This window comes from Melanotaenia boesemani, chromosome 6, assembly GCF_017639745.1.
Source record: "Melanotaenia boesemani isolate fMelBoe1 chromosome 6, fMelBoe1.pri, whole genome shotgun sequence".
Lineage (NCBI taxonomy): Eukaryota > Metazoa > Chordata > Actinopteri > Atheriniformes > Melanotaeniidae > Melanotaenia > Melanotaenia boesemani.
In genome coordinates this window covers 24,139,758-24,165,817 of record NC_055687.1, presented here as the reverse complement: position 1 = coordinate 24,165,817, position 26,060 = coordinate 24,139,758, and the positions used below count along the sequence as shown (strand labels likewise).

The following is a 26,060-nucleotide window of genomic DNA, read 5'->3' as shown; positions in this document are numbered from 1 at the left end:
CAGTCCATTTGTTTCTTGTAAGATACATTTAGGTCTACTAAATATTTTAGGCTTGTTGGGCAGAGTGATAGCATGAAGAGATAATGGGAATGATACCCAATAGAAGACCTGTAGTCATCTGCTACAGGGGATTTTTATTGCCTCTAAAAAGCTTTCATATATTTCCATTTATGAAGATTATATATTTTTTCCTCATCTATTATTTAGAACATTGCACATAAATGCTAACAGTTAATGTTCTGTCTGAAAACAGAACCAGCAGCAGTAGCAATTTACATCAGAACAAAATTAAAATGAAAAATGAAATGTCACACAATCAGACGCCACGTTTATTGATGCCTCAGCTCACTGCAGCTGTGGTCTGATGAAATCGGCCAATCAAATCTGTTCAGGAAGTACCGCTGTCAGCCGCCTTTGTTCCTCACCAAGCGCGCCTCCCCACCAGTGAGACACATAATGATGAGCAGTGCAGTGATAAAAAGAAAATTGATGTCTTATTTCAGTGGCTGCTGGTGCAGTTTATATGAAGGATATGCTCTACAGATAATTCGTTTTATTCACAAAGGAAAAAATATGCTGAACTAGATGCATTGTAGTCTGAGCATGCTTTTCAAGATAATGTTTGTGTTTTCAAACATGTGAAAACTTGCTATTTAGTGTGTTTATTTTTATTATTTTCTGTAATTATTGTCTGCAGATGATATATGTTTTTGTATGTGTGTTTTTAATTATCACAGAATCCTGTTGTATTATTCAGGGATGCTACATGCTCACATTGAATTGTGGTTTGTCGCAGTGTGGGTCTGCAGACATTAAAGGACCAGACCTCAGCTGCACTGTCAGCATCTTGTCCTCGCAGTAGAGTCAATGTTAAACAGACTGTTCCTCCGCCTGAGTTTTCAGTGGTTAGTTGGTTGGTTTTTTTGGAGCCAGTTTAGGTTCAGATCGGCCTGTGAGTAAATTATTCTCTGTTGATCTCTACTGGGTCTGTCAGACTTTGACCTAGAAGGAATCACTGGATGTTTTATCATTATACAAGCACAAAGAGTGGTTTACAAGGGTTTTGCTGGCATTTTGCCGCTTCTGAAGATTAAGCAGATTAACAAATTTAATTTTCAGCCTAATTTTTAAAATTTTTTGACAGAAACATGAGCTCAGTTAGTACTTAATCTAAGTATCCCTGGTGGTGAATAAATCTATTCCAGATGTTTTAAAAATAGTAATAAACAAAAAACAAAACATGCAAATTAAGCAGGCATACCTTAAATCAGTGGTTCTCAGTATGTCTACCAAAGTAGATGTTATAAAGATCAAAGGTCAGTGAAGTTCCTACAGCAAGTTGTGAGGTTGTCCACATTAGATTTTCACATGTTGAATTAGGGCTGGGCAATATATCGAGATTTTTGAATATATGGAGACTATCAGGCGCAATATAGAAGTAATATCGTTTATATCGAGATAGCTTGTTTTGAGTTAAAAGCATCTTTTCTTTTGCATTTTGTACAGCTGTATTTTTGTTATGGTCATTGAAAAGTATTTTAATTTTGTTTTAGGAGCATTTAATTTAATATAAAGGTACTTTTATTTCAGACAACTGTTTTAATGCACATGTGCTGCTGATCCTTGATAAAAGTGTATTTAGCACTGAAGGCTGTAAATCAGAACTGTCTCTTTGGTTACTTGACAAAAAAAATATATATCGAGATATATATCGTATATCGTGATTCAGGTAAAAAAATATTGAGATATAAGATTTGGTTCATATCGCCCAGCCCTATGTTGAATAGAACCATAATGACACATCCACTGGATAGTTAACAGTCTGCTTAAGATGAAGTACATCAAACACTGCTGTTGCCCCACAGAGACCCGTTTATGGTCAAGTACTTTTGTATTTTGTGGAATTGCTGGGAAAAAAACAATCCTTGGAAAAAATGTCAATGAGAGCTAGAAATGGGAAACCAAGTGGATAACTGCATTTACTTAGGTTCTGTCAAAAAGAGAAAAGAACACAAAAAAGCAGATTAAAAGTAATGTACCAACCGTAAAACAGGCAATACCTGATCCAGTTAGTTAGGTTCATGTGAGCCTGAGATAAGTGCAGACCACCACCATGCAGATGAAACTGGTGTTTTTAAGCAGCCTTGATAGTCTTGCTCCTCTCTTTCACTTAATTACACCATCCCTGATTATTCCAAGATATTAATGAGGAGGGTAATGACTGTATGTTTGTTTTTCCCTGTATCTAGGTGCACACATTGCTAATGTTTTATAAACAGATGCATTCATATTAGCTGCCTAACATAACTCAGGAAGGTGCAGCAAAAAAAAAAAAAAAAAAAAAAAAGAAAGGAAAGGAAAAGAAAAAGGAAAGAAGCAATATTAAGATACTCTAAAGAAGTTGCTGATCTTTGTTCTTATGTAATGTTTGCATCTCTTTGTGGCCCAGTCCTAATGATATCCAGTTAAAAAAAGGGGAGACCGATTGGGGGAAAAAAGTTGAAAAAAAATTTTGATTGCAAGGTCTTTTTATGAAGCAGTGGTTCAGTTATTCAGTAGCCCTACATTACACAAAATCTAACTCAGTCTCCAAAAAGAAATGCATATATATACACTTTAAAGTAATTAGTGGGATTTTTATGCCAATTAGAATCTTCTGTTAATACAGTAAATATGGATGGAGTATAGAAGTGTGAGAACATTAAAATATTATATAAAGAATAAAGATAGAGGATAAAACATTGGTGTGTGATAAGAAATTTTCCCGCATTATGTCCACAGTGAGCTGATTGATTTCAATTAACTAAGTAAGAGGGTCATCCCAGCAGCATTGGTTATAACAGAGATGAAATGGCTTTTAAACACTTCCTTTCATTAATGATCTGCCCTGCCCTGATTGGATTCCAGTCTTGGCTCCTTATCAGCACAACAGCACTTAGACTCTATTAAGTCATTTCACTCGCTTTGCTCTCTCGCCTCCCTCTCATTCACTTGCAGCATCCCTCTGTATCTCTTTGATGGCAGCTCTGTTTGTCTGTGATGTTGTTCTCTTTCTCTGTGTAGACCTAAAAATATTCATGTCTGTTGCGCTGTGTTGACAGTTCAAGTTTGCAGCCACCACGTCATGATTCATTAATGCTGGACTCGCATGCACATGAAAGACATGTTGGCAGTAGTTATGCAATGAAGAGCTTGTCATCAGTGGGGTTAGGCAGCTGTAGGCTTTTCATGATCCTGCTCATTTTGTGGCTGCAGCTTAAAGTAATTTTACTTCAAGCAGAAACAATTATTGAAACAACTTTGACCGCTGTCATACATGTTTTATAATTGATAGTTATTCAAGTAAAGCTGGCTTTAGTTTATTGGCTTTAGCTCTTAACATCAGGTTTAGTCTTGTAGTGTGTCCTTTAATATTTAAAAAAATGAGAGGAAATGACACATTTGATCATTTAGAGCCAAATTGCACATTTGTAGATAATAAAACTGACAAAATCCTCCTTGTGGGTCAAATAAATGTATAGCTCAATATTGACTAGCCTGGCTAATTATATAGTGCAGCAACATGCAAGTTAATTACTGCTTTATGTTTGGCCTAGCATACTGAGACAAGCTGAGACATTATTTATTCATATTGGGCTAATTTGTAACTACTATTTTTATTTTATAGTTTAAACATTTTCATCTACAGTCAAATCAATGACACTGGACACGCTTGTGTAATGGTTGCATTTCCAGCAAGATTAATCGGGCATACCTTAAGGAATTGGGCTGCCCTGAATACCATTTTTGTACTTGATGTACTATTTTTAGGCTCTGTGTCTTCATTCAGAAACAGCTAATCTTGCATAAAGGACAGTGGGTATAAACGTAATGATAAACCAGGCAGAAAGTGAGGAGCAACAGAATAGTTTGGGTTTTCTTACTTTTAGTTGGTGGCATCGCATGTGCACATGTGCAAACGGCTCATTAGCACTGATCAGCACTGATCCCTACAATTTTTGACAGGTATTTTCATCTTTTATAGGGGAAGCAAGATACAATAGCTCTCAGTAAGGTCAGTAAACGATAACAGTGTGGTGAACTGAAGCATGATACTCTGCTGTTCGTGGAAAAGATTTCAGCTGTGCAAGCTGTGATGGCATACATGTGCACAGTTAAGGAAGGAAAACCTCCCCAACCAATCATATACTCAAGTTCCATTGGTATCTAGGATATGAAGCATGAGATGCATTTTTGATGGTGCCAACAGTTCTTATTTTTTAAGATGTTACTCTCACTTATACAAAGTCAGACTGATTGAATACATGTTAAATGGTTTTATGATTACTTGTGAAAAACCATGAATGCCTCCAAGTGGGGGGTATATTTCCTGTGGTTGACTGGTGTCACCGCTGAATGACATTACTCAGTGCTGGTCCTGCTCCTGCGGAGATTCAGTCTAACTGTGGTCCAGAAAGAATGTCTCTTTTTTTTTTTTAAGAGGATGAAAACTCATTGACATTCTGAAGCAAAGCTTGACACTGCAGTGGGCTGCTTTCATGTGTGAATGTCTATCGCATTTATGGCATTTGTATTTACAGATTCATGCCAGTCGTTGCCATAGCAACACGAATTGTCTGTTTGTGTGCACGTTTGGATTTGCACACATGGATAAACTGGGGAGGTGGAGAGGATTGTTGTTGACTTGACAGGAAGAAAAAGAATCTGGGAATGATGATGCAGTGAATGGACTTTGTAGTGTAGACATACCACACAAACACACACTTTGCATATCTTTGCACTTACTGCTGAACTTTTAATTGAGTTTGAGAGCAGGTCAGGTTTCCTCTGTTTTGAGTCCATGTGCAGTAGCGTTTACAGTATTTGTATTAAAGACATTTTTTGGCTCAGAAATTGACTGACAGAACTCTGTGTGTCTGTGTTTGTACTCCCTTGCACAAGTGTGCAAGTGTTTGTGTGGCCTGTGTTGCAGGCCAAGAAGACAAATGGTGCTTTAGAGCTTGTGGCAGTCATCTTGTATGTGAACCACCAGTCTGTCTGTGTGTGTATTACAGTGAGAGAGTAATGGCAGATGCTCTACTCGGTCACATAGACATGCTCCAATGCGGCTGCCATCTGGTTGGCTGAGTGGAGCTGAGGGCGCGATGCTGGTCGCTGTGAAATCAGTGACTGATGGGGAGGCTCATGGCTTAAATCCACTTAATACAGTGAGCAAAGCAAGAGAGAGGAGGAAAGCTGCAAAGATGCATGGGGGTGTGTGTGTGTGTGTGTGAGGGGGGGGGGGGGGTCACGGGATGTAATGCCTTTGTCCACTTAAAAGGGCAGATGGAGAGAGTGGTGTAGCGGCAGAGGGGGCAGTCATGCATTGATAGGGGGAGGATGGGATTCTTCTAAAGAAGGATCAAAAGAGTCATCGCAACTTAAAGTGGAGTGTGTAAAACTTTTTAAACAAAGGAGAATTTATCTAGTGTATTACTTTCATGCATTAATATAATTTATTGTGTAACACTGATTAGAAGTTCTGCCAACTGAGACTGGAATCACTAGCTATAACTTTAGTTTAAGGTATCTCTGCTAAAAGTCTTCTTTTTCATCTTGTTAAAGAGGCAGTAAAGAACTTCTACATTCATCTTGCATCCTGCCTGTACTGTGAGATATCTCCAGACTGTAAAAGACAGTCCTATCCTAACTATTTTGTCATCTCCTGTTCTGTTCCTTTCTTCTTTCTCTCTTTCTCCAATAATGTGTTCTTGCGTTTCATTGCTGAATCATCTACTTGTTCAAAACGGCTGCTGTCTTATATCCATTTGCTAGCGTATGATGTGGTGCGCAAAGTGAAACTCAGCTGCAATGTTATGCCGTGTCCCAGATAAAGAAGTTGTACAGTGCTGTTTCTCAGTCACTGGATGCTACTGGGCAATGACATCATCAGAAACGAGTCTGGAACTCTGAGGTTGGAAAGTGACATGATGCCTCTTTAACATGTCTATGTAGTGTTTTCTTATTGTGTTTCTTGATGTGTCACAAGCTAGGGCTGCAACGATTAGTCGACGTTGTCGACAATAATCGACAATAAAAATAATCGACAACGAATTTAGCTGTTGACTATTGTCGGCAAAAAAAACAAAACTACCGAGTGAGACATCGTCTTCTAATCCTATCTCTGCTGAGAGTTGCACAATGCACATGCGCAGAGAGGGGAAAAAAATACAGAGTGAGACATCGTCTTCTTTTTTAATCTCTGCAGAGAGTTGCACATGCGCAGTGAAGTCGCCAGGGGAAAAATATGGTGGCGGACTCGGAAAGAAAACGGCGGCGGAGAACGTTAAAAGTCTGGGATAACTTAACGTTAAACTTTCAAAATAAATTAAATACATGTGAGATTTGTAAAGCGGACCTTGTGTACCATGGAAGTACGTCTGCAATGCTCGAACATTTAAAGAGGAGGCACATCGGACTTAACAACCTTATGCAAAATTTCAAAGCTGAAAGTGAAATAAGATCCATTTATAATAATAATCTGATTGGTCGACTAGTCGTTTTAATAGTCAGTGACTAATCGACCATCAGAATTAGGGCTGGGCGATTAATCGAATTTTAATCGCAATTACGATCTGGGTTTTCAACGATCATAAAAATGAAATGGTCCGATTATTTTTGTCCTTCACACTTTCCTCCCGTGCTGTTCTCAGTTGCAAATTGAGCACAGCTTGCATTGAAGCGCTCTGGTGCAGACTCCTCCCACTGCCCCGACTGCTTTAGTTTTATTCAGCGCAAGTTGCAAACACCTCGCCAGTTATGGGCAGTTATGGGCAGGACACACGGGAGGCGACGTCGATGAGGCGGAAATCGCTGCCCTCCTCCAGCCAAGCGGCAGGCAACAGTCGTGCATGTGAAATTTTGCGCTCGTGCACGCAGACGTGCACACGGGGGCTTGCGATGCGACACAAGAAAATAGAAAAATGTTCCATTTTTGTGATTCGCGACTAAATAATCCACCAGCTCCCAGAGTCACAGAGAGACAAACGTTATAAACAAACAGAAATTTTTTCTCGTTTAACACAGCAAACAATCCGGGATTTAAGAAACTCATCAACACTTTGGACAAATGGCATCACTGCCATCTCAACACCATTTTAGTGGAGTGTCTCTCCTGCCCTGTATGATGAGTGTGGTGAGGGTGTTGTAAAAGACATGGCAATAGTCCAATGTTTCGCCACCACTATGGAATTGTGGTCAAGCAGTATAGAAATGTCTCGCTACCTTTTATTGACGCGGATTTCAACGTGAAAACGAAATGTCTTCAGACTATTTTCTTTCCAGATCACACCAGGCGGAACATAGCTGCTGGTCTCAGAGAAACAATAGTTAAGGGGACCTAGTAGAAAGAAACTAGTCTGTATTACCACAGCAAACACTTAAAATGTCACAATGACCCCCCCCCCCCCCCCCCCCCCCCCCCCCCCCCAACTCTCTCTTTATCTAATCGTGTTAAATAATCGAGATCTAAATTTCAATCAAAATAATCGTGATTATCATTTTTCCCATAATCGAGCAGCCCTAATCAGAATAGTCATTAGTTGCAGCTCTATCACAAGCAAAATTATCCAGGAACAGAATCCTCGCTGAGAATTTTTGCTTTAAACCTGCAGAGCACCACCCTCATCCTGGAGTCAGACAGCCCTTATGTTCTACATAGACTATTTTGAGGAACCAGCAACTATCAATCCTGACTGCTTGTTCTGTTCTATTTCATATCCAGCTATGTTAAACCATGACATTTGCGACGTTCAGTGTCCAATCAACAATAGGATAGAGAACAGAAAGCTGCTTCAGAAATTTGACCCATGATAACACAGCTGGGTGTCTACAATAATCTCATTTCTGTTTGCAACCTTTTATGTAAAGTACAGTGTGAATATAAACAGGCATCTACAATCAATAAGTCCATTTCTTGTCTGTGTTTGAAGGGTGATAATCCTCCTACTAGGGCTGGGCGATATGAACCAAATTTCATATATCAATATTTTTTACCTGAATCATGATATATTATATATATCTCGATGTCATTTTTTGGCAAGTAACCAAAGAGACTTTAATTTGCAGCCTTGAGTGCTAAATTCACTTTTATTAAGGATCAGCAACACATGTGCATTAAAACAGTTGACTGAAACTAAAGTAGCTGTATATTAAATTAAATGGTCTTTAAACAAAATGAATGAAAAATAGTTTTGAATGACTATAACAAAAATAGAGTTGTGCAAAATGCAAAAATAAAAGATACTTTTTACTCAAAACAAGCTATCTCGATATATACAACATCCCCTCATTCTATATTGCGTATGGAAAAGTCTCAGTATGTTTGAAAATCTGTATATTCCCCAGCCCTACCTCCTACTGAGGTTCCCAGCTACTGTCCCACAAGAGAGCCGTCAGCCAAAGCAGAATGCCATGTTCATAATGTAACAGCCAAATGGTAAAAACAAATCGTATGGGCTGCTTTTCTAAAAGCAAAGCAAATAGATGTATCCTCCAACAGCTCTTTTATATACTCACAAATTTGAACCTGAACAGCTGGATTTACCACGAAACTTCTTATACGGACTAACACTATTCCAGTCATTTATCTATAAGACACCATAAGTATGACAGGGCACGTTTTCTTTCTGTCTTTGCCCCATTCACAAATCATGCAGCAGGGGATAAAAGCCTTGAGCTGCTCAGCCAGTAGCTGACCTCAAACCATCTGTATTTCTAGGATGTATTAGCCGTTATCCCAGGAAAACACACTGTCTGTGGCACATGACTTACACACCCAAGAGGTAGCTGTGGCTGGGAGTGACTTCTAGGTTGCTTGCTTTTTTTTTTAGAGATATTTATTCAATTTTTTTTTAAAAGAAAGGTGTTCTATAGCTTTTCACTGGCTAAATCATACTCCTTATGAAGAGTAAGCATGTAATAAAATGTATGAAGTCAATGGAAAGCACTTCCCAGCCAAGCAAAACTTGTTTGGAAGAGCAAACCAAAGAGAATTGTAAATTCTTATCCAAACTGTGCACACATCCATCACAGCTTACATGTTAATTTTCTGGTAACTAACCCAAAATTATAGGCTTATCTACATTTTAGATTTTCAATCTGCAATGATGTTTTATTAGGAGTAAACCTGCAAACACATAGTACAGTATGGAAATGAGAAGGAGGGTGCAGAAATGAAACAGAGAGAAGAGAAAGAGGGAAACAGTGAAGCCCTGGTGACCCGTGCTCTTTAGTTGAGGTTATCTTTGGCTCTGCAGGCCTGCCTGTCTGTCTCCATCACATCAAAACACACAAATGCTGCCTGTGGAGCTGAGACACAAAAGGCTGGGAAGCACTGTCATCCTTTTTAGACCTGTCTCTCATCCCTCTTGATTTTTCTTTTACATTTTTTAAAACACTGACAGTTTCTAGACTTTCCTTTATCCTGTTATCTCTTATGCTCTCCCATCACCCCTGTACTCCCTGTATTGTTTATCTGGGATTTGTTGAAATAACATGCTCTGCCCCGTCGCTCTTCAGTCCATTTTCCTACTCCCTCATCAACTAAAGTCCAACCTGGACTTAGACTGTTAGACTGAGATCTGAGGCTATTACCCCATGTGCTCAGCTTTGTTGAGATTCATTGATTTATTGATTTGTCTTGAAATGTAAGTAATAGTTTGAGACTGTTACTCCATGCAGCCTTTCTGGGTGTGTCTCTTTACTGACCATCAAGAGTGTTTACTCTGGAAAAAGTAAGTCCCCCCCCCCCCCCGATGGTTAAAGGTCAGGCTGAAGTGTAATGATACCTTCTGACAGGAGAAAATTCAGTGTCATGGCACATGACTTAGTCTTTGAAATATCACCTTAAGACATAATTTAGTTTTTTAAAGGTCAAGCTTCTTCATTGTGCTGTCTTTCTTTCTGGATTAATTTGTGCGTGTCCGCGAGAGAATCAAAGTTCAGATTAGTTAATATCTGCAGCACTGATGTCCTAAATTGCTTTTTTTGCCAAGTGCAAACTCAGTGTGCTTAAAAAGCAACAATAAGCACAGATCATTGAAAGCATATAAACACATAAACACATAAAACCACATACAAAAAATTAAAAATCTGATGAAAATAATCAAATTTTATCAAGTGGCCATAAAGATTTCTCTCTAGATGATATGGGGATGTCAGGACTCTGCATTTTAACTTGTGATTTGATTTTTCCTTCATAGAAGTGAAATGAAATCAGGCTCGGTCTTGGCCATGTGCTGCAACCTATTAGTGCCCAGTTTGCTCAGCAGGCTGTGGCAACACTATCCAGATAAAGGGAAAACTTACTGAGCTATTATGACATCGTGAACAGGAGGTATATCAGTAATATTATATGCATGTTAATGTTCAGTGTTGATTGGCAATTATGATATAGCTGGTTGAAATGAATTTTGGATTAATGGTTCTGGTAGGATTTTCCTTTTCTTCATTGTCATCCCTGTTTGTGTCTGTTCGCCCTGACAGAAATGTGTAAGTCTTTAAATCTCTGAGTCAGCAGGACAGTTCTGTGTTCTTTAACATTCCCAATGTTCCCTTCCCTTAGGGTGTATGTTTACAGCTATACTGTATCTGTTTGCTGCAACACACTCATTATTCTCTCCATCTTCTCCTAGGCTTTCACAACCTACCGCGTCTACCTCTTAACAGCGCGCATTCCCACCAAGGTAAGCCCACAAGTTCTGCTTTGAGTCCGCTAGTCAGAAAACAAATCAAGTGTTACAATGAAAACAAATTGAGGAAGTAATTTATGAAGTTTGGGGAAATATTGCAGTTTTTCTACTAACCATGATTGACAGCTGGCATGTTCAGGTAATTCTCAGGCAGGTGTTTCTCAAGCAAATGTTAAAAAATAATTAATTTCCCCTGGTTAGCCCATGTCTTTTGCTAAAGGTTTTATTGCTATGCAATAAAATGCTATGCAATGCTATGGTTAAATAAACTGTTTTCATAAAGAACAAATGGCAGTTGTTAGTACTGTCAACTGAAATTAAATATGTAATTTTTACCAACAAAGTAGTACAGAAACAACACAGATGTGAACTGAAACTTCTCTCAGGCCATTATTGAACCCAAAGCTTATCTTTTTGCTTACTTTACTGATGTGCAGAAAAACTCATGTATAAATGACTTAGATGTGCTCCAGTGTGAACAAAATTAACGATTATCTGTAATAAGCTTCAGAAAAATATCAAATACCTTAAAACCTGGGCTTCCATTTTCCACTCTTTTGAGTGTATTTTTTTGCTTGGTTCAGCTTTAATTAGCTAAACTAATTCCCCAACGCATGCTGGTTTGTTTACAGGTTGATACCAACTCCCTGGAAATTCAGTTATATGTAGTAGTGGATTACATCTTTTACCTGTTTTTTTTTTTTTACCACAACTACATACTACCACACACTTACACGCAAACTGGGAACATATGATTAATTCATCTGGAAAGTACTTATATGGAAATGCCTGGTATGGTTAGCAAAATGCCTGCGTTTAGCCATATTTCTGTGGCTAAACACAGACATTTCTGTGTTTAGCCACGAACCAGTCTGAGACTGTCAGTGCCTAAAGCAAGCACTTACATTTTTGGGGGCAGCCATTGCACTGTCACTGGTCTCAACATCAGCCTGATTCCAAAGATTTTTGTCAATTGTGGCTCAAAATGAGGCTAAAAAAGCTTTTAGATGGCTGTGTGGTTTCTAGACAGTATAATTATCCAGGGACGCTGTAATTGATTGTTGAAAGGATATACACTGTTACTGGAGGGGGAGGGGTTGTGAACAGTAGTCAGTTTGACGCAAATTTAGATGACATCACATGTAAGTGTTTTGTGCCACAGGTTCAGTATTAGTTTATATCTTGATAAAGTTCTCAACCTCCTTTTACAACCCACAGTGCAGTCTGTCAGTCTCTTTTTCCACTTCATTCTTTTCTGGGTCAATCCCTGATCTCTGGGGAGACAAGTGTTTCTGTTGCAATAAACCTTTATCTTTTTCTCCTCTTAGCCAGATTACAGCCACAGACCATCTATTCTCTCTTTGCTTTCCTAAAGGACATTTTATTCAGCTTTCTCAAACTAACCTTCCCCTTCTTTCTAAACAGTCCAGATTGCTCTCTATCCTTTCCTCACTGCCCCTCTTTGTTGCCCCTTTTCTCTGCTTTCCTCCCCAACTCACCACTTTGCCAAATGTCAGCAGGGACGATCAGTGTCTGAAGCTTATGGTTTTTATCTCAAAAGAACCACCCTATAGTTTATACTGTGGTAGAGGCATGTTGCAATTTTATGTATCCATCATTTCCACTGTGCTGCTGTTCTGGTGGATTATTTGTGCATGATGCTTACAGATAAATGCTGACAGTCAACTTATTTCTTGCTGTTAAATTTATATCATACTTGAGATGAGTCAGTTGCAAGGGATGTTTAGCTGTTGCTCTCTGACCCATGATCACATCCCATCTTCATCATCTGCAGGCTTCTAGTTTTGAGCTAAAAGCTGTTGATTTAAAGCTGTTACTTTTTTCTGAATCTAGTTTAAACTATTTTCTCATCTACTTTATCTTAGATATATGAAAGTGCTTTGTCATTATTCTGTATTAATCTTGTGAAGGGAGCCCAGAGCTTTAGTAGTGAAGTATTGTTGTAGTAGACGGAAACTCTCAGCTAAACACTGTTGTCTATTTACAGCTGAAATTCCCTCTAGCTCTTTTTATGCTCCTGTCAGTTGCTTTTCCTTTGCGTATCTCCCCAATTGATTGTTTGGCTGCTCTCGATAAGCTGCGGGGTCTAACTGTCTGTCGGTGTTTCTTCTGAAGCTTGCACACATGCTCTCTCTCACACACAAATTAATCCATTCATATCTCCTCTCTTTGTCTGTTTTTCTATGTATAGTCTCTTGTTTTTGTCTGATTAAAGCCAAAATTCTAAATAACTTAAAGAAAACATGAAACATGTCACACTTTTCAAAACTTAAACACCCAGCATATAATATACTGTAGTCATTATGTAATGCAACCTGCTTTAGCATAAATATGTAGCTGGTTGGTAGCCCTTAAAGTAAAAACCATTATATCTAAATTAAACAGTTGTAGGTGCATGACTGGACACTGGCAGATGGACACTGAACGAATGATTGAACGCTGAGTGAACAGCATTTGGTTCCTCCATACACCTCCCAGCATGATACTTTAGCCATTGGTCAGAGCTCAAATTTATTACCACATGAACTTCAGTTGGTTCAGAATTTTGCTTTTAATGGCAGCATCAATAAAACTCATTGACTTCCATCAAACTGGATATTTTGACTCTGTGCTGCATGAGCCTACACATCTATTCAATTTAAATATTCAAGAGCAACTTTTTGGTTGATATCCAGACTGTTTAGTGTTTCTACCTTAATAAGGTTCTACTTTTTACATGAATGACATTCATTCACTCTTTAGCTAAACTACTTTTAAAATGGTTTTTATTCATGTTTATTTAAGAAATTACATGTGCATGTGCAATATCTGACCTGCACTATCATCACCTGTGAAACAGGATGATGTCTTTTATATCCCCTCCTGTATAATGGGCAGTTCTTCTGATCAGTGTTCAGTTGGTCAGTTGTTTGAGAATTTCATGTGCAATATTCTCCCCCTACCCACTCCTCTATCTCACACTACCTTCTGCTCTTGTACAGCGCTGTATAGTGTATAATAGTATGGCTACATACTATATTTTATTTTATATTTTTTGTATTTATACATTTTTTTTATTATAGTTTATTTTCTAATGCGTACAGTGTTCACTTATTCTTGATTCATCCTACTACTTAAACTGTGACTCTGAAAGAGCCCTGCACAAGAATTCCAATGTACCTTGACTTTTCTGGTTTTATGTACAAATGGCAAATAAAGAACTTTGAACTTTTGAACTTTGAACTTTGATTCCTGAGTTACTGTACAAAAAAGTGAGGGAAAGTTATACAGCCTAACATCTAGCCAAGTAACAATAATCAGAATAAAACCTTCTGGACTAACCTAACAGGCAGCTATCACTTTAGTCCATAAAACAGCTATTATTACAGTCAGTGCTTCCCAACTGCAGGAAATATGGTGGCTCTATTAAGGCCAGGCTATGGACAGGTCTCAATTAGTTGAACTTGCATAGATAAAGTAAAAAAAAAACAAAACAAAAAAAAAACTAGACAAGTAAGAACCTCACAGACATGAACAGAATACATAGAGCTGTAAAAGGTTTTGGTGCAGGAGGTTTTGCATGACTTCTTCAAGGGAAGGGAAGGTGTCAGGTCCTCTTAGTGTTTCTCCAGGAAAATAAAGAATAACGTGTCTTTGCCATCAGTTTGCTTTGATAACGTTGTCTTCTGACATTCAGACAGACATTATTAGGATATATCAGAATACCGAGACTTAATCCCACTGGTGCTATCATTAGTCCATGCAGCTGTTGTTAAGCTAGCGTTTTCAACTTTCTGCATCCATGAGAAAGGAAAGGTCTGCAATGGTCAGATTTACGTATGTTTCATCATCTGAGGATTTACGTAAGATTCTATGATGTTTGCCACCAGACAGACGCAGTCCTCTAACTACACGTTGATGCTAAATGTAAAAACTATATAACCCGATCAATTGTGTATGTATAGGAGCATTTATTTTGAGGACAACTGCATTAGAAAGTAGTTGAAAAAGAACTTTTTGATTGGAAAATACACCACTTTTAAACTTCTGGTCATGTTGACAACAAAGAAGCTAAATAAACTTTTTCTTTCTAAGAATTGGGTGTAAAAATTATTAACCTATTCTTTGATCTGCAGCTTCTTTGTGTTTCCTGCTGATTATGTCTGCTTTCTTATTTAATCAAAACCATTTGTCATTAACCTAGCTTTTATTTCCTCACTCAAGGCGTTATTAAACTAATTTGTTTTTTTATATATATATATATATATACATAATCATTATAACTCACTGGAATATTGAAAATCATTGAGTGTGGCCGTTTACTCTGTTTCATATTCTTATTGTGAGTTGCCACAAACGTTACTGACAGCACAACACATTACACACACCCACACGCCCACACTCTGTAGACAGTAGACAGACTTATGCTTATCCTCCCCCTCTCATCTCTGAGCCAAGCCTCAGAAACTCAGCACCCACCTGGAGTAGTCTGGCCTCGCTGCCTGGCCTGCCCTCAGGCACTACCCTGTTTCTGAGACAGCAACAAGAAGAGGAAAACTGGTCTCATTATGTTCTAGTCATTTGTATGCACAGGAGTACAAACAAATGTCTCATAAAATAATCCTTTTTTTTATTTTTTTTTAGAGGCTTGAGAGGATGAGCCACAGCTTTTCTTTGTTTTCTTTGTCCTAAAATGCCCTGTTGAAACAGATGTGGAAAAATGTGGAACGTGAGACTTTTCTGTTTGATTTGAACAGCTCATCTACATGAAGAAAAATCCTGTTTTAGTTTACAAAGTCAATCATGAACAGAGATAAATTACTAGAAATCTTGATTGTCTTAACTGCTGTGTTATGTGACTATTTGCCAAAAATCAGCTGGTGGAAATGAAATACTCACAAATAGGCAGGTATGAAGCGAAGAAGGAAATGACTACATCTGGTACAGCAGTCTTTGTTTGAGCTACAGCATGTGTTTGTTTTTTCTGTGAAAAAAAAAAAAAACAAGTACGTGTGTGATAGTCCTGAGAAAGAAGCCAACCTGTTAATTATGGAAAAGTCATACATTCCTTAGACAGGCTGTGACTCTATAACACAGTTATTTGTGATTCACTCTTGGAGGTAATGTAACCTCTACCAGAAGCATTGTGTCCTGTAATAAGCAGTAATATCTCTTTCATTGTCCCTACAGTATGCTTGATGGTTGTTGCTTAGTGGGGCAGGACAACCTTTAATATGACTTCTGTGCTTATTTTCTAGGTAGAGCATTCCTTTAATTATCTGGAAATCCAGGGAATTGCTTGCAACAAGCCAACACAGGTATACTACCTTGCTCTCTGGAAGTTGAAAATAATAAATGGTATATATTTTAGGATGTGTAACTTATTATTTTTTTTCTTACAATGATAAACATTTCAAATGTTCTACTTTCACAAGTGTTGACCTGAAGCTGCCACTGATAAGTCATGTTCTAGCACCCCTGACATGAGTTATGCTTAATCACACCATAACCTGGAATCACAACAGATTCTTCACAGCCTCTTTTGAGTAATTCCAGCTTTTTAAATCAGCTATTTTTTTAATACCTTGACTTAAGGCCATACTGTATATCACTTTACATTAGTATTGGTACAAGTTTTGTCACCACTGAAATTATTAACCCGTCTTGATTAGAGCAATAAATATTTGCTTTTCTTTACAGACAGAGATGTGGGATATAAGTGTGGTTCAGCAGATAGATGTATTTGATTCTGGTACTTTCAGGTACTATAAACTGTTAGATTCAATAGATATGTTCAATGGAAAATGGACATTTTTTAGAGCTTTTCCAACATGATACATTTTAACATATTTAGGCTATTTTTTTAATTGTTTAGTAAAATTAAAGGCTGAAAAATCCCATTAAAGTATTCAGAAACTCATGTGGACTTCTCTAATTTAATTAGTTTGCTAGTGCCTAATTTATTGACTTGACATCATCGGAATAACATTATTATTATTATTAGAATAAACAAACAAGCCTGGGATATTTTATTTTATTCAATTTTTAACACTTTTTTTTAAAATTAAGCATTCTTTATTAGTAGAGACTGACCACACTTGAAAGTGATTTCAGTGAGGCTGACACCTGCCTCCCTCATAACTTGGCAGGTGGGCCACATTGTATGTTGACACCCAAAAAGGCCTCAGGGATGAGGGGGGAGCTGTGAGTTTTGCATTGTTGATGCTTGGTGCTCAAATCCTGTCAAACTGGATGGATGGTGTTTGCCAGATATCAAGTCTGCAGCCAGACTGCAGACCTGAATCCAGCAGAGAATGGTTCTGCACTGATGCCTCCCCTCCAGAATGATTTGAGCTTGAACATTTTTGCCAAAAAGGATTTAATAACCTTCTAAAGGAAAAGTGTGGCAAGCATGAAGGATCCGAAAAGTAAAATTTATAGTACACTCCAAAAACCTATTTTTGCTTTTTCATTGGTGAAAATTTGAAGAGATTAATAGAGATAATAATACCTCTAATGGTACGTAATATGAAAAGGTGGCATATGAAATGAGGAGAAGGGAGCCGGATGTACAATATATTGATAATATATTGTATAATATTGATATACAGTAAGAAACAATTAAAACATGTGACTATCTTAGCTAAGAGAGCACATGTGGGTGTGTCCACTGACAGTAGCATGGATCAGTAAATGTCAATGTCTCCTTTCAGCTCTTTGTAGAGTATGAGCGTAGTTCCTTCTCTCTGAAGCTGCCCTCAACAGAGGAGGTAAATGAAGTGGTGGCTCACATAGGAAACTGTTTGCAGAGGATATGTCCTGGTTTACCACCAAGGTCAGTATATTCTGTATGCATCACAGGACGCTCTCTTTGGGAGTTGACTGACATTTAAATTTACCATTCATATTACAGATTTGAATTCATCCATATGCAGTACCCTGGTGTTACATCTTTGTTAAGGACACACATTTTGACATTATGTCTATAAGTCAGAGGTTACTGATCACAGCAAAACACACTGCATTTTATAAAATGGAACAAACTAAATATACCTGAAAGTACAGATATGTATTAGAGTACAGATATGAGTCACATTCAGAGATGTAAAATCATTATTTTTATAAATTTGATGTGTAATCAGTAGGGCTGGGCAACATATCGAGATTTTCAAATATATCGAGACTTTATCAGACGCAGTATAGAAGGAGGGAATATTGTTTATATCGAGATAGCTTGTTTTGAGTTAAAAGCATCTTTTTTTTTTGCATTTTACACAGCTGTATTTTAGTTATGGTCATTGAAAAGTATTTTTAATTTATTTTGTTTTAGGAGTATTTAATGTAAAGGTATTTAATTTCAGTCAGCTGTTTTAATTCACATTTGCTGCTGATCTTTAATAAAAGTATATTTAGCACTGAAGGCTGTAAATTAGAACTGTCTCTTTGGTTACTTGACAAAAAAAAAAAAAAAAATATATATATATATATATATATATATATATATATATATATATATAAATATTGAGATATATATCGTATATCGTGATTCAGGTGAAAAATATCTAGATATAAGATTTTGTTCCTATCGCCCAGCCCTAGGAATCAGGACAAAGTTTTGATCAAGAGGCTAAAGTTTTTTTTTTTCTTTTTGTGCTGAATTTAGTCACTAATAATGTTAAATTAAACGGAATTAGTTGCATATTTAATAACTGAGGAACCCTGCAGCTCACAGCAGCTTCCTTTCCTTTTATTTATATTTTATAATAACATTCAGTTCGAGACAGAAATAAGAGAATCATGTTTGTATAGAATGGGGAGGGAAGGCTGCTTGGCGTGTGTGTGTGCATTCGTGTGGCTGTGTGAAATATTTTGGTGAGTGTTTCTGTTATTATTTATTCCCACTTTGTTTTGTTTTATATACATACATGTTTTTAATCATGTAAAGCACTTTGTGTTGCCTGTGGCATGAAATGAATAATATAGAAATAGGATGACTAAACATTTCTCCTGTTTTCCCTCCTTAGTAAAGTGATGAAGAAGCTCTCCATTGAGCCTCCAGATAGGCTGGCCTCTCTGCAGACTCTGTGGGAGAACAACAAACCTGCCGAACCTGGACCCTGTGGTAGGAACCTGGGACTTTAATTACTGTGTGCCTCTACATCCTAATGTTGGGGGAAAAAATCTAAGTTTTTATGTAAAGTCAGTGTAGTGCAGCTGCTGATATTGTAGTTTTATCTGGCTAGATTAATCATAATTTTTTATTATGCCAGTCAGTCCAGCTTGTGTAGGACTTTGTGATTTTTATTTATTTTTTATTTTTTTATTAATGTTTGATTCTTTCTAACTGTCTCTGTGTGTAGGTGGGTTTTCTCAGATGTACAGATGTGTGTGTGACTCGTTGGGGTTGCCTTACAGAGAAGAGGTGCAGTGGGTAAGCATTAAATCCATTCTTTCCATTCTTGTGTGCAGTTGCACAGCAGATGCCAGTTCAGTACTGTTGGCCGGATACATAAAACTGCGTCCAATCCTTTGATAAATACAATAGCCACAACACTGTATGTATATTAATCATTTCTCCTCCAGGATGTTGACACCATCTATCTAACGCAAGACACGAGAGAGCTCAACCTCCAGGACTTCAGCCATTTGGAAAACAGGTGAATGTTGGCAAAGATTTTCTTTAATATTACTAGAGCACAGCAGCAACATGTAAACCTTCAAAGTGTATAGATAAGATGTTTAAATTGTACAAACTTAAAGAAAAGAAGAGCATTATATGTGTTACTTGATTTATTTTGAAAGTAAATGTGCTGATGTTCCCACCTCTGGCAGCTCTGACCTTTCTCCTCCACGTCTGCAGGGATCTTGTCGCTATAATTGCAGTCCTGGAGTTCAACCAGTGGTTCACCAAGCTCTCTACCAAAGATTATAAACTGGTCAGTACCTGTCAGATTTAAATATTATGAAGAGTGTATCCTCATTTCACTTATCAAGATTGGATCAAATATATTAGAAACTTTTTTTTTTCTTATTCTTTCGGCCTCTGTTTTCATCCCAGTAGTTCCTATATACTTTTAGGATTTCAAACCTTTGTACAGTTTTATCATTTTACTAATTAAAAAGTAAATAGTATTAGTTTTCTGCTGTAAAGCTCCCAGATTTAATCATATTCCTTTACTTGTTTAAGGCAGCTCTTTATTTCTATGCTGCACTGCTGTAGAACTGCTGCAGTTGTTTTTGCTTTGTCTGCTGCTGTCCTACTATCAGTGTTTTTATTATACTATACAAAGCCACTTGGAAATGTTGAAAATTCCGCTTTAGGTCATTTTAAGTTGGCATTAGGGCTGCACGATTATGACCAAAATAATAATCACGATTATTTTGATCAGTATTGTTATCATGATCACCGTGTTTGGAAAAATATGTACTTTTATTGCACCAATTATAAACTATGTATATAAACAACAATTTTTAGTGAAAAATGAAACTTTAAATTAGAATAGATTATAAATAATGCAAAAAAATACATTTACCATTCATTTTTGAGAAGTTAATATAAATTATGGGGCTACAAAAGACGCTAATTTAAGAGCCAAAAGAGCCGGCTCTCTGGAAAGAGCCGAACATCCCATCACTAGTATAGTTGAAATGGATGTTACTATGGAGAGGGATGTTGTGGGAAAGGCAAAAATTGATGAAAAGACAACGTAAAAATATTTAGAACAGCAAAAAAAAAAAAAGTCAATATTTGTTTTTTAGGTTTAATTTTATTAAGTGCAACATGTCACAACACTTTTAACTTTTTAAATATTTATTTCCACACTCTTCATTAATAAACATTAACATCTGATGGTAAGCCAGTGCGGGAACAGCCACCAGCAGTTATGTACGTTTCATTTTCAGCCTGGTCATGAATGCAGCTCTGCCGCGTGAGCAACAAGCCTCTTCTGACTGCTTTGGACGGGGGAGGGGTCGGAGCACCCAGTCCTCATTGAAGAGTAAACTATACGCTCTTTCACGTCAGTCTCTAAAATTCTCCAATATCACCAGAAAAAGTTGCTAGATTTGTCACTAGTTGCTTTTTTGAAAATAAGTTGCTAGAGGTGATTGAAAACTTGCAAATATAGCGACAACTAGCTGCCTGCTGTAAAAGGTTTGCGCCCTTGTTTTTTAGGCAGCTTAATGGCGCTTCGGCCTTGCGTTCGCCCCCTGGTGGTTGGCAGACTACTGGTTGAGAATATGTGTGGTCAGAGATGCATGCAGCAGAGCTCGCATTTTGAATGTAAATATCGTTGACAATCAGGTTAATTTCATTGTGGCCACCAAAATCGTGATCACAATCAAAATCCTATTAGTTTTGCAGCTCTAGTTGGCATCATGACATAGTGTGTCCATCAGGAGCATGCACATCTCTTCTGAACAGATGGCATGGCTAGACAAGCTGTGTCTTCACAGTAAACTGCTAACACATTTTTATGATAGGTTACAGGAAAATAAATGAACAATGTCATAGACAAAGAGGAGCAACCCAATTAATATAGTGTATAGTCTATTAAAATGTGTATCTGCATTGGCCACAAAAATCTAGTTTCACATGGGCTCTAATAAAAAAAAAGACTGAGTTCTTTGTGTCTGCCTTTCTGTTTATCCGTCAAATCCCCATCTGTTTCCCAAATGTTCAGACACTAACTGATTAAGCAAAAATATGGAAAATTACTGTATTAGGAAGATAAGACTCTCCAGTAACACTGATTACTCTGTGATACTCTACCTCACACAGCTAATAGGAATGCCAGATTTTTTTATATCTTTGGATATTACCCTAACTACTGGACAAATTAAAAACTTTGAGCCAACACTCCAACACTATCCTTGGGGCCACATGGCTTAAAATTATATTGATGTTTAAATTTACTGGTTATCATCATTCTTTTAATGAGGAGATTGTACGATTGCATTAAATTACTGTGTTATCCTAGTATATAATTGGTTCCTAATTAAAAGTCAACACTTATTATTTGGTTGGACTATGTTATCTTTCTCATATCTGGTATTTCTCTCACTTTTTAGTGCACATTAAAACGTTATATTCCCATTCTATACATGAGTGCGGGCATCTTTTCCTTCTACCTTGACTGACGGGACGTACAGCCGGATCTGTTGGCCTTTACAGAATATTTGCCCCTTTTCTCAGTCCCCCCCTCCAGTCTTTTGACTGAGGATCAGTCCAGTGTTCTTGTGTGATAAGACTCCTAATCCAAACGAGACAAAGGGGCTCAATGTCTTGGGCTGTTGCCCCCTGCAGCACTCCATTACCAACTCTGCATCTCAAGGCTTTGCTCAGTCTCACCAATTACCACACTTAGCTTCCTCAGTCCAAACAATTACCTCACTGCTCCATCACAGAGTATTCCTTTTATATTAAAATTTAAAAATCCAGTCCCTCACCATGCCATGTCCAGATTTAAACACAAATGCTGTTGCAGGCACATGTGCTGTCTAAGTCCGCTGTGTTTATTCTGTTTTTGTGTACCATCCTAAGCTTGTTTTGTCCTAGTTTGTTACTTTAGCATTCAGTGTATGACTTGTAGAGTTGTATTTCGCAGGATTTTTAAAAGCTGGACAAACAAAAGCTACTAGAATGTGATCTTGGAGCGTGAATTTAAATTGTTTTTGAGTCTTGTGCCAGTGGAAACAAAAGCAAGTCTGAAAGTACAATACAAAAGCACAGGGTGAAAGTGATGACAGAGCAGAGAGACAAGCGACGAGGTCAGACCAGAGGTCAGAGAGAAAGGGAGGGATGCCAAATAAATAAGGAAACAAGTCAGAAGGTATCAGGAAAGACAAATCAGATTTACGCAACGAAGCCTGAAAAGGAGACAGAATAAAAACAAACTGAAAATGTCAAACCTGAGAAATGAACCAGTAGACACGCAAAAGTTGAACTCAAAGATAACATAGTCAAACAACACGAAATATTGCATCTGTGCTGCTGAAGCTTTAATCCGTTACATTAAACAGTGTTAGGAACAAGAAGAGGAATGAAAATGTGGCTGATAAGGAGATGTGCAACACTAAATTCACAAGCCTCAATCCCCTCATTACAGTCAAACCACCTCTATCACAAAGATAAGGCAGCTCTCAGTACATCAGACTGGATAATATAACACACAGATTCACACACTCTCACACACAGCAGGCTTTCCCAGGAAGGGATTACACTGCTCGTCCTCAGTTCAATCAGGCTGTTTGTCTTGTGGTCGAATCAAGATGCTGAGCCAAAACTGAGGAAGGAGACAAAGATGAGGACGGCAGTGATAAGACGACAAGCCCTCTGATCACCTCATGACCACACAGCACACATGTGAACTCATGTGTAAAAGCGTGTGATATTTTCATCAGAATGTAGGGTCAGAGCAGCACAGCATGACAGAGCTTTTATTTGATAAGTAGTAAATGGTACAATACGCATGCTGACAGTCACTGCGCTGTCTCCAGCAGTGTCATTGTGACTGCTGTAGAAAATACAGACTTCTTTGTGTGTGTTTTGTGCCCTTCTGCTATACTGCAACTCCCTTCTCTGCTGTTTTACTCTTCTCCAGCCCTCACTACTCTCACATCTTCTTTTTCTCTCCTATGTCATCCCTCTCTGCACTCCATCTTTCTTATTCCTCTTCTTTAATACTCTTAAATTGTGTTAGTAATGATTGTGAACAGTAGCCCTTTTCTTCTGTGTTTTCCTGTCATTGTCTCTCTCTTTCCATTATCTCCTTTACTCCCTTCTTTCTCTCCTCCGTGCTGCTGAGATACGTTGGACAATGCCTCTACTGTTTTGGTCAAACTCAGGCTGCAGGATAACAGAAACAGTCCTTGTTGCAGTAATGTTATTATTCGTGGTTATTGACGACACAATGTTCCTGTAAAGTTCTGTTATCATAAAGGAAACTGTGGTCCGAGTCACTGCATATAATTGGGGATTAACTGTGACTCTGTAACAATGCAAAGTAAATTTGTTTTGATGTCTGCTGTTCATGTTTGGGTATGATGCAGCACATAGTGAAGTGGGTCAGTGAACATCTAGGTGGGGCCTTCATCTATTGCATTTTTAATTTTGCTGAAATATGAGTGCCTTTGCTCTCCCGGTTATGTCTCCTGTGGTGTTGAGACCATAGAAGTATAACTATTTTCTCCCTCTAAAGTGTGCCAAATCTTTTCTCTTCCATCTCTCCATATATATTATACTAATAATGTAATAAATATATGTAATAATATATAGTGTTGTGAATAGTGTTAAGGTAGCATACAGAGAATTCCCCTTTATGCAATATTTTTATATGTACAGTTGACAGCACAGTTTTAATTAGCATAAACATCTTTCTGGAGTCACTTTGCATAGGAATGCATATAATCATTGTGAATTCCTGTGGTATTCCTGTGACATAGAATGTTCAGTATGAGGTTTTGCTGAGCTACTTTAGCTTATTTTTAATGCTTTGGATCAAATTTGGTAAGCAGAGCTATTTCAATAAACCAGCATGATGAGATGTACTGAGCAGCTTTAAATGTTACTCCTAAATGCTCTCCTTCTGGAAATACAAATCTGCTCTGGTTTGTCAGCTGATTGGCTACAAAATGGAGTGCAATCTGCTCGTTCTCTGTTTACAATGTGCAGAACTAGTCTTGTTAGGCATGCACTGTGCAATCGTGTCACATGGTGAAGTAGATAAGTAGTAGAAGAAAACCAGGACTGCAAATGAATCACTTCAGGTTGTTCAGGAGTCATGCCTGGCGTAGGAGCAAATAGCTTATGGGGATGTGAAACTCCAAGATACTTTACATGTACAAAATAACTGCATAACACACCAAACGAAAGAGGAACACCCAGAATGTATAGCGCATTCTTTTTAATTTATAACATTATATTTTTTTCCTGCAGATAATAACCCTTATAATATAAAAACTGACCATAATTTGTTTTGCTAATTGCAAGAAGAAGGCTACCTTCCTTGTGTGTGTCTTTTAGTCTGCAGATGTGTGTGAGCAGATTCTTCGGGTGGTGTCTCGATCCAGTCGGCTGGAAGAGTTGGTTTTGGACAATGCTGGACTCAAAACGTAAAACAATGCATAGCTAAGCTTTGTTTAGTTTTGTTGTATTTAAAATGTATTTAAAATGTATATATAATGTATGACATTATACTTATTTAATTAATATTGTTTTCATTCGTTTAAAAATGAGTACTATGTTAGTCCTAATGATAGTTCTTATGTAGCTTTTTGTACTGCTGTGACAGGAGAGAAATATTCGTGATGTTAAACCATTTATGAAGATTCTGTCTGTTGTACATTGGCCATAAAAAACATATTTTCACAACCTGCAGGGAATTTGCCCAGAAGCTAGCTGCCGCCCTGGCCCACAACCCCAGCTCAGGACTCACCACCATTAATCTTGCCAACAACCCACTGGAGGACCGAGGTATAAAGGCTGCTGTGATCAGCTCTAATGTTTTCATCATGATTTCCAGTTCTCTTAGAACCGAGTTCTGTCTTTATTCACTGTTTTGGTGTTTTTTTACATCCAACAGTGTTTACTGCACTGTAATTGCTTGGTGAGGAATATTTTGCCATGCCACTCTTGCTTCCAGTACATTTTCAAATGCACTTCCTTTGTTAGAGTAACAGAACCAAAAACTCAGGAGGCAGACCTCCTCTAACAACATATAGACGTGACGGACTAATTCAAGAAACAGATGGATAAATAGTTGGAAATATCCTCTCCCTATGACACATCCAGGCAGGGGACAAGTAAAACTGGAAAACTAAATACTGTTTCTCAACTGTTAAAAAGTTACACAATTAACTAGTGTTTTTTTTCTACATTTTGTCACATATGCATATGCGTATTGTTTGGTAGCTAACTTGTTATAGTGCAGTGTAAGCAAACAGTTTAATATTTCATCACCTTTCTCCTAAGGCCTCTAAGTCTATCCGGGACACATGAATTAAAGATACACACCGCCAAGTATATAGGCAGTCACGTGTGGCCATGCAACAGATTGCTCTTCACTCCCTGGTTTATCTGTAATAATAAAAATTATGTTATTACTATACAAGAGAAACCACAACCACATATATATTGGTGATTTGATGCAGTTTTATAAAATTATACCATCTCATTATTAGTGATTATATCTGATTATGCTGCATGTTCATCCTAAACTAAACAGCGTATAGAAAAGCAGTCTAATCATTTTGAGAAATACTGATTTAGTTCAATGTTTTTATTTTAAACAGGGCTTATAATATCCATGCATACTGTAAACCACATTTTAA

The 26,060-nt window shown here is 37.7% G+C and overlaps 1 protein-coding gene across 2 annotated transcripts in view; it reads left to right on the top strand.

Moving 5' to 3' along the window:
- LOC121641160 (F-actin-uncapping protein LRRC16A-like) overlaps positions 1-26,060 on the top strand; it is a 68,745-nt gene that overhangs the window by 19,290 nt on the left and 23,395 nt on the right. For both annotated transcript variants that reach the window (XM_041987128.1, XM_041987127.1), the window contains exons 3-11: positions 10,674-10,724; positions 15,989-16,048; positions 17,444-17,565; positions 18,755-18,852; positions 19,091-19,161; positions 19,314-19,387; positions 19,591-19,666; positions 24,754-24,842; positions 25,109-25,203. In XM_041987128.1, coding sequence (XP_041843062.1) covers positions 10,674-10,724; positions 15,989-16,048; positions 17,444-17,565; positions 18,755-18,852; positions 19,091-19,161; positions 19,314-19,387; positions 19,591-19,666; positions 24,754-24,842; positions 25,109-25,203 — 736 coding nt within the window. The remainder of the gene's footprint in view (positions 1-10,673; positions 10,725-15,988; positions 16,049-17,443; positions 17,566-18,754; positions 18,853-19,090; positions 19,162-19,313; positions 19,388-19,590; positions 19,667-24,753; positions 24,843-25,108; positions 25,204-26,060) is intronic.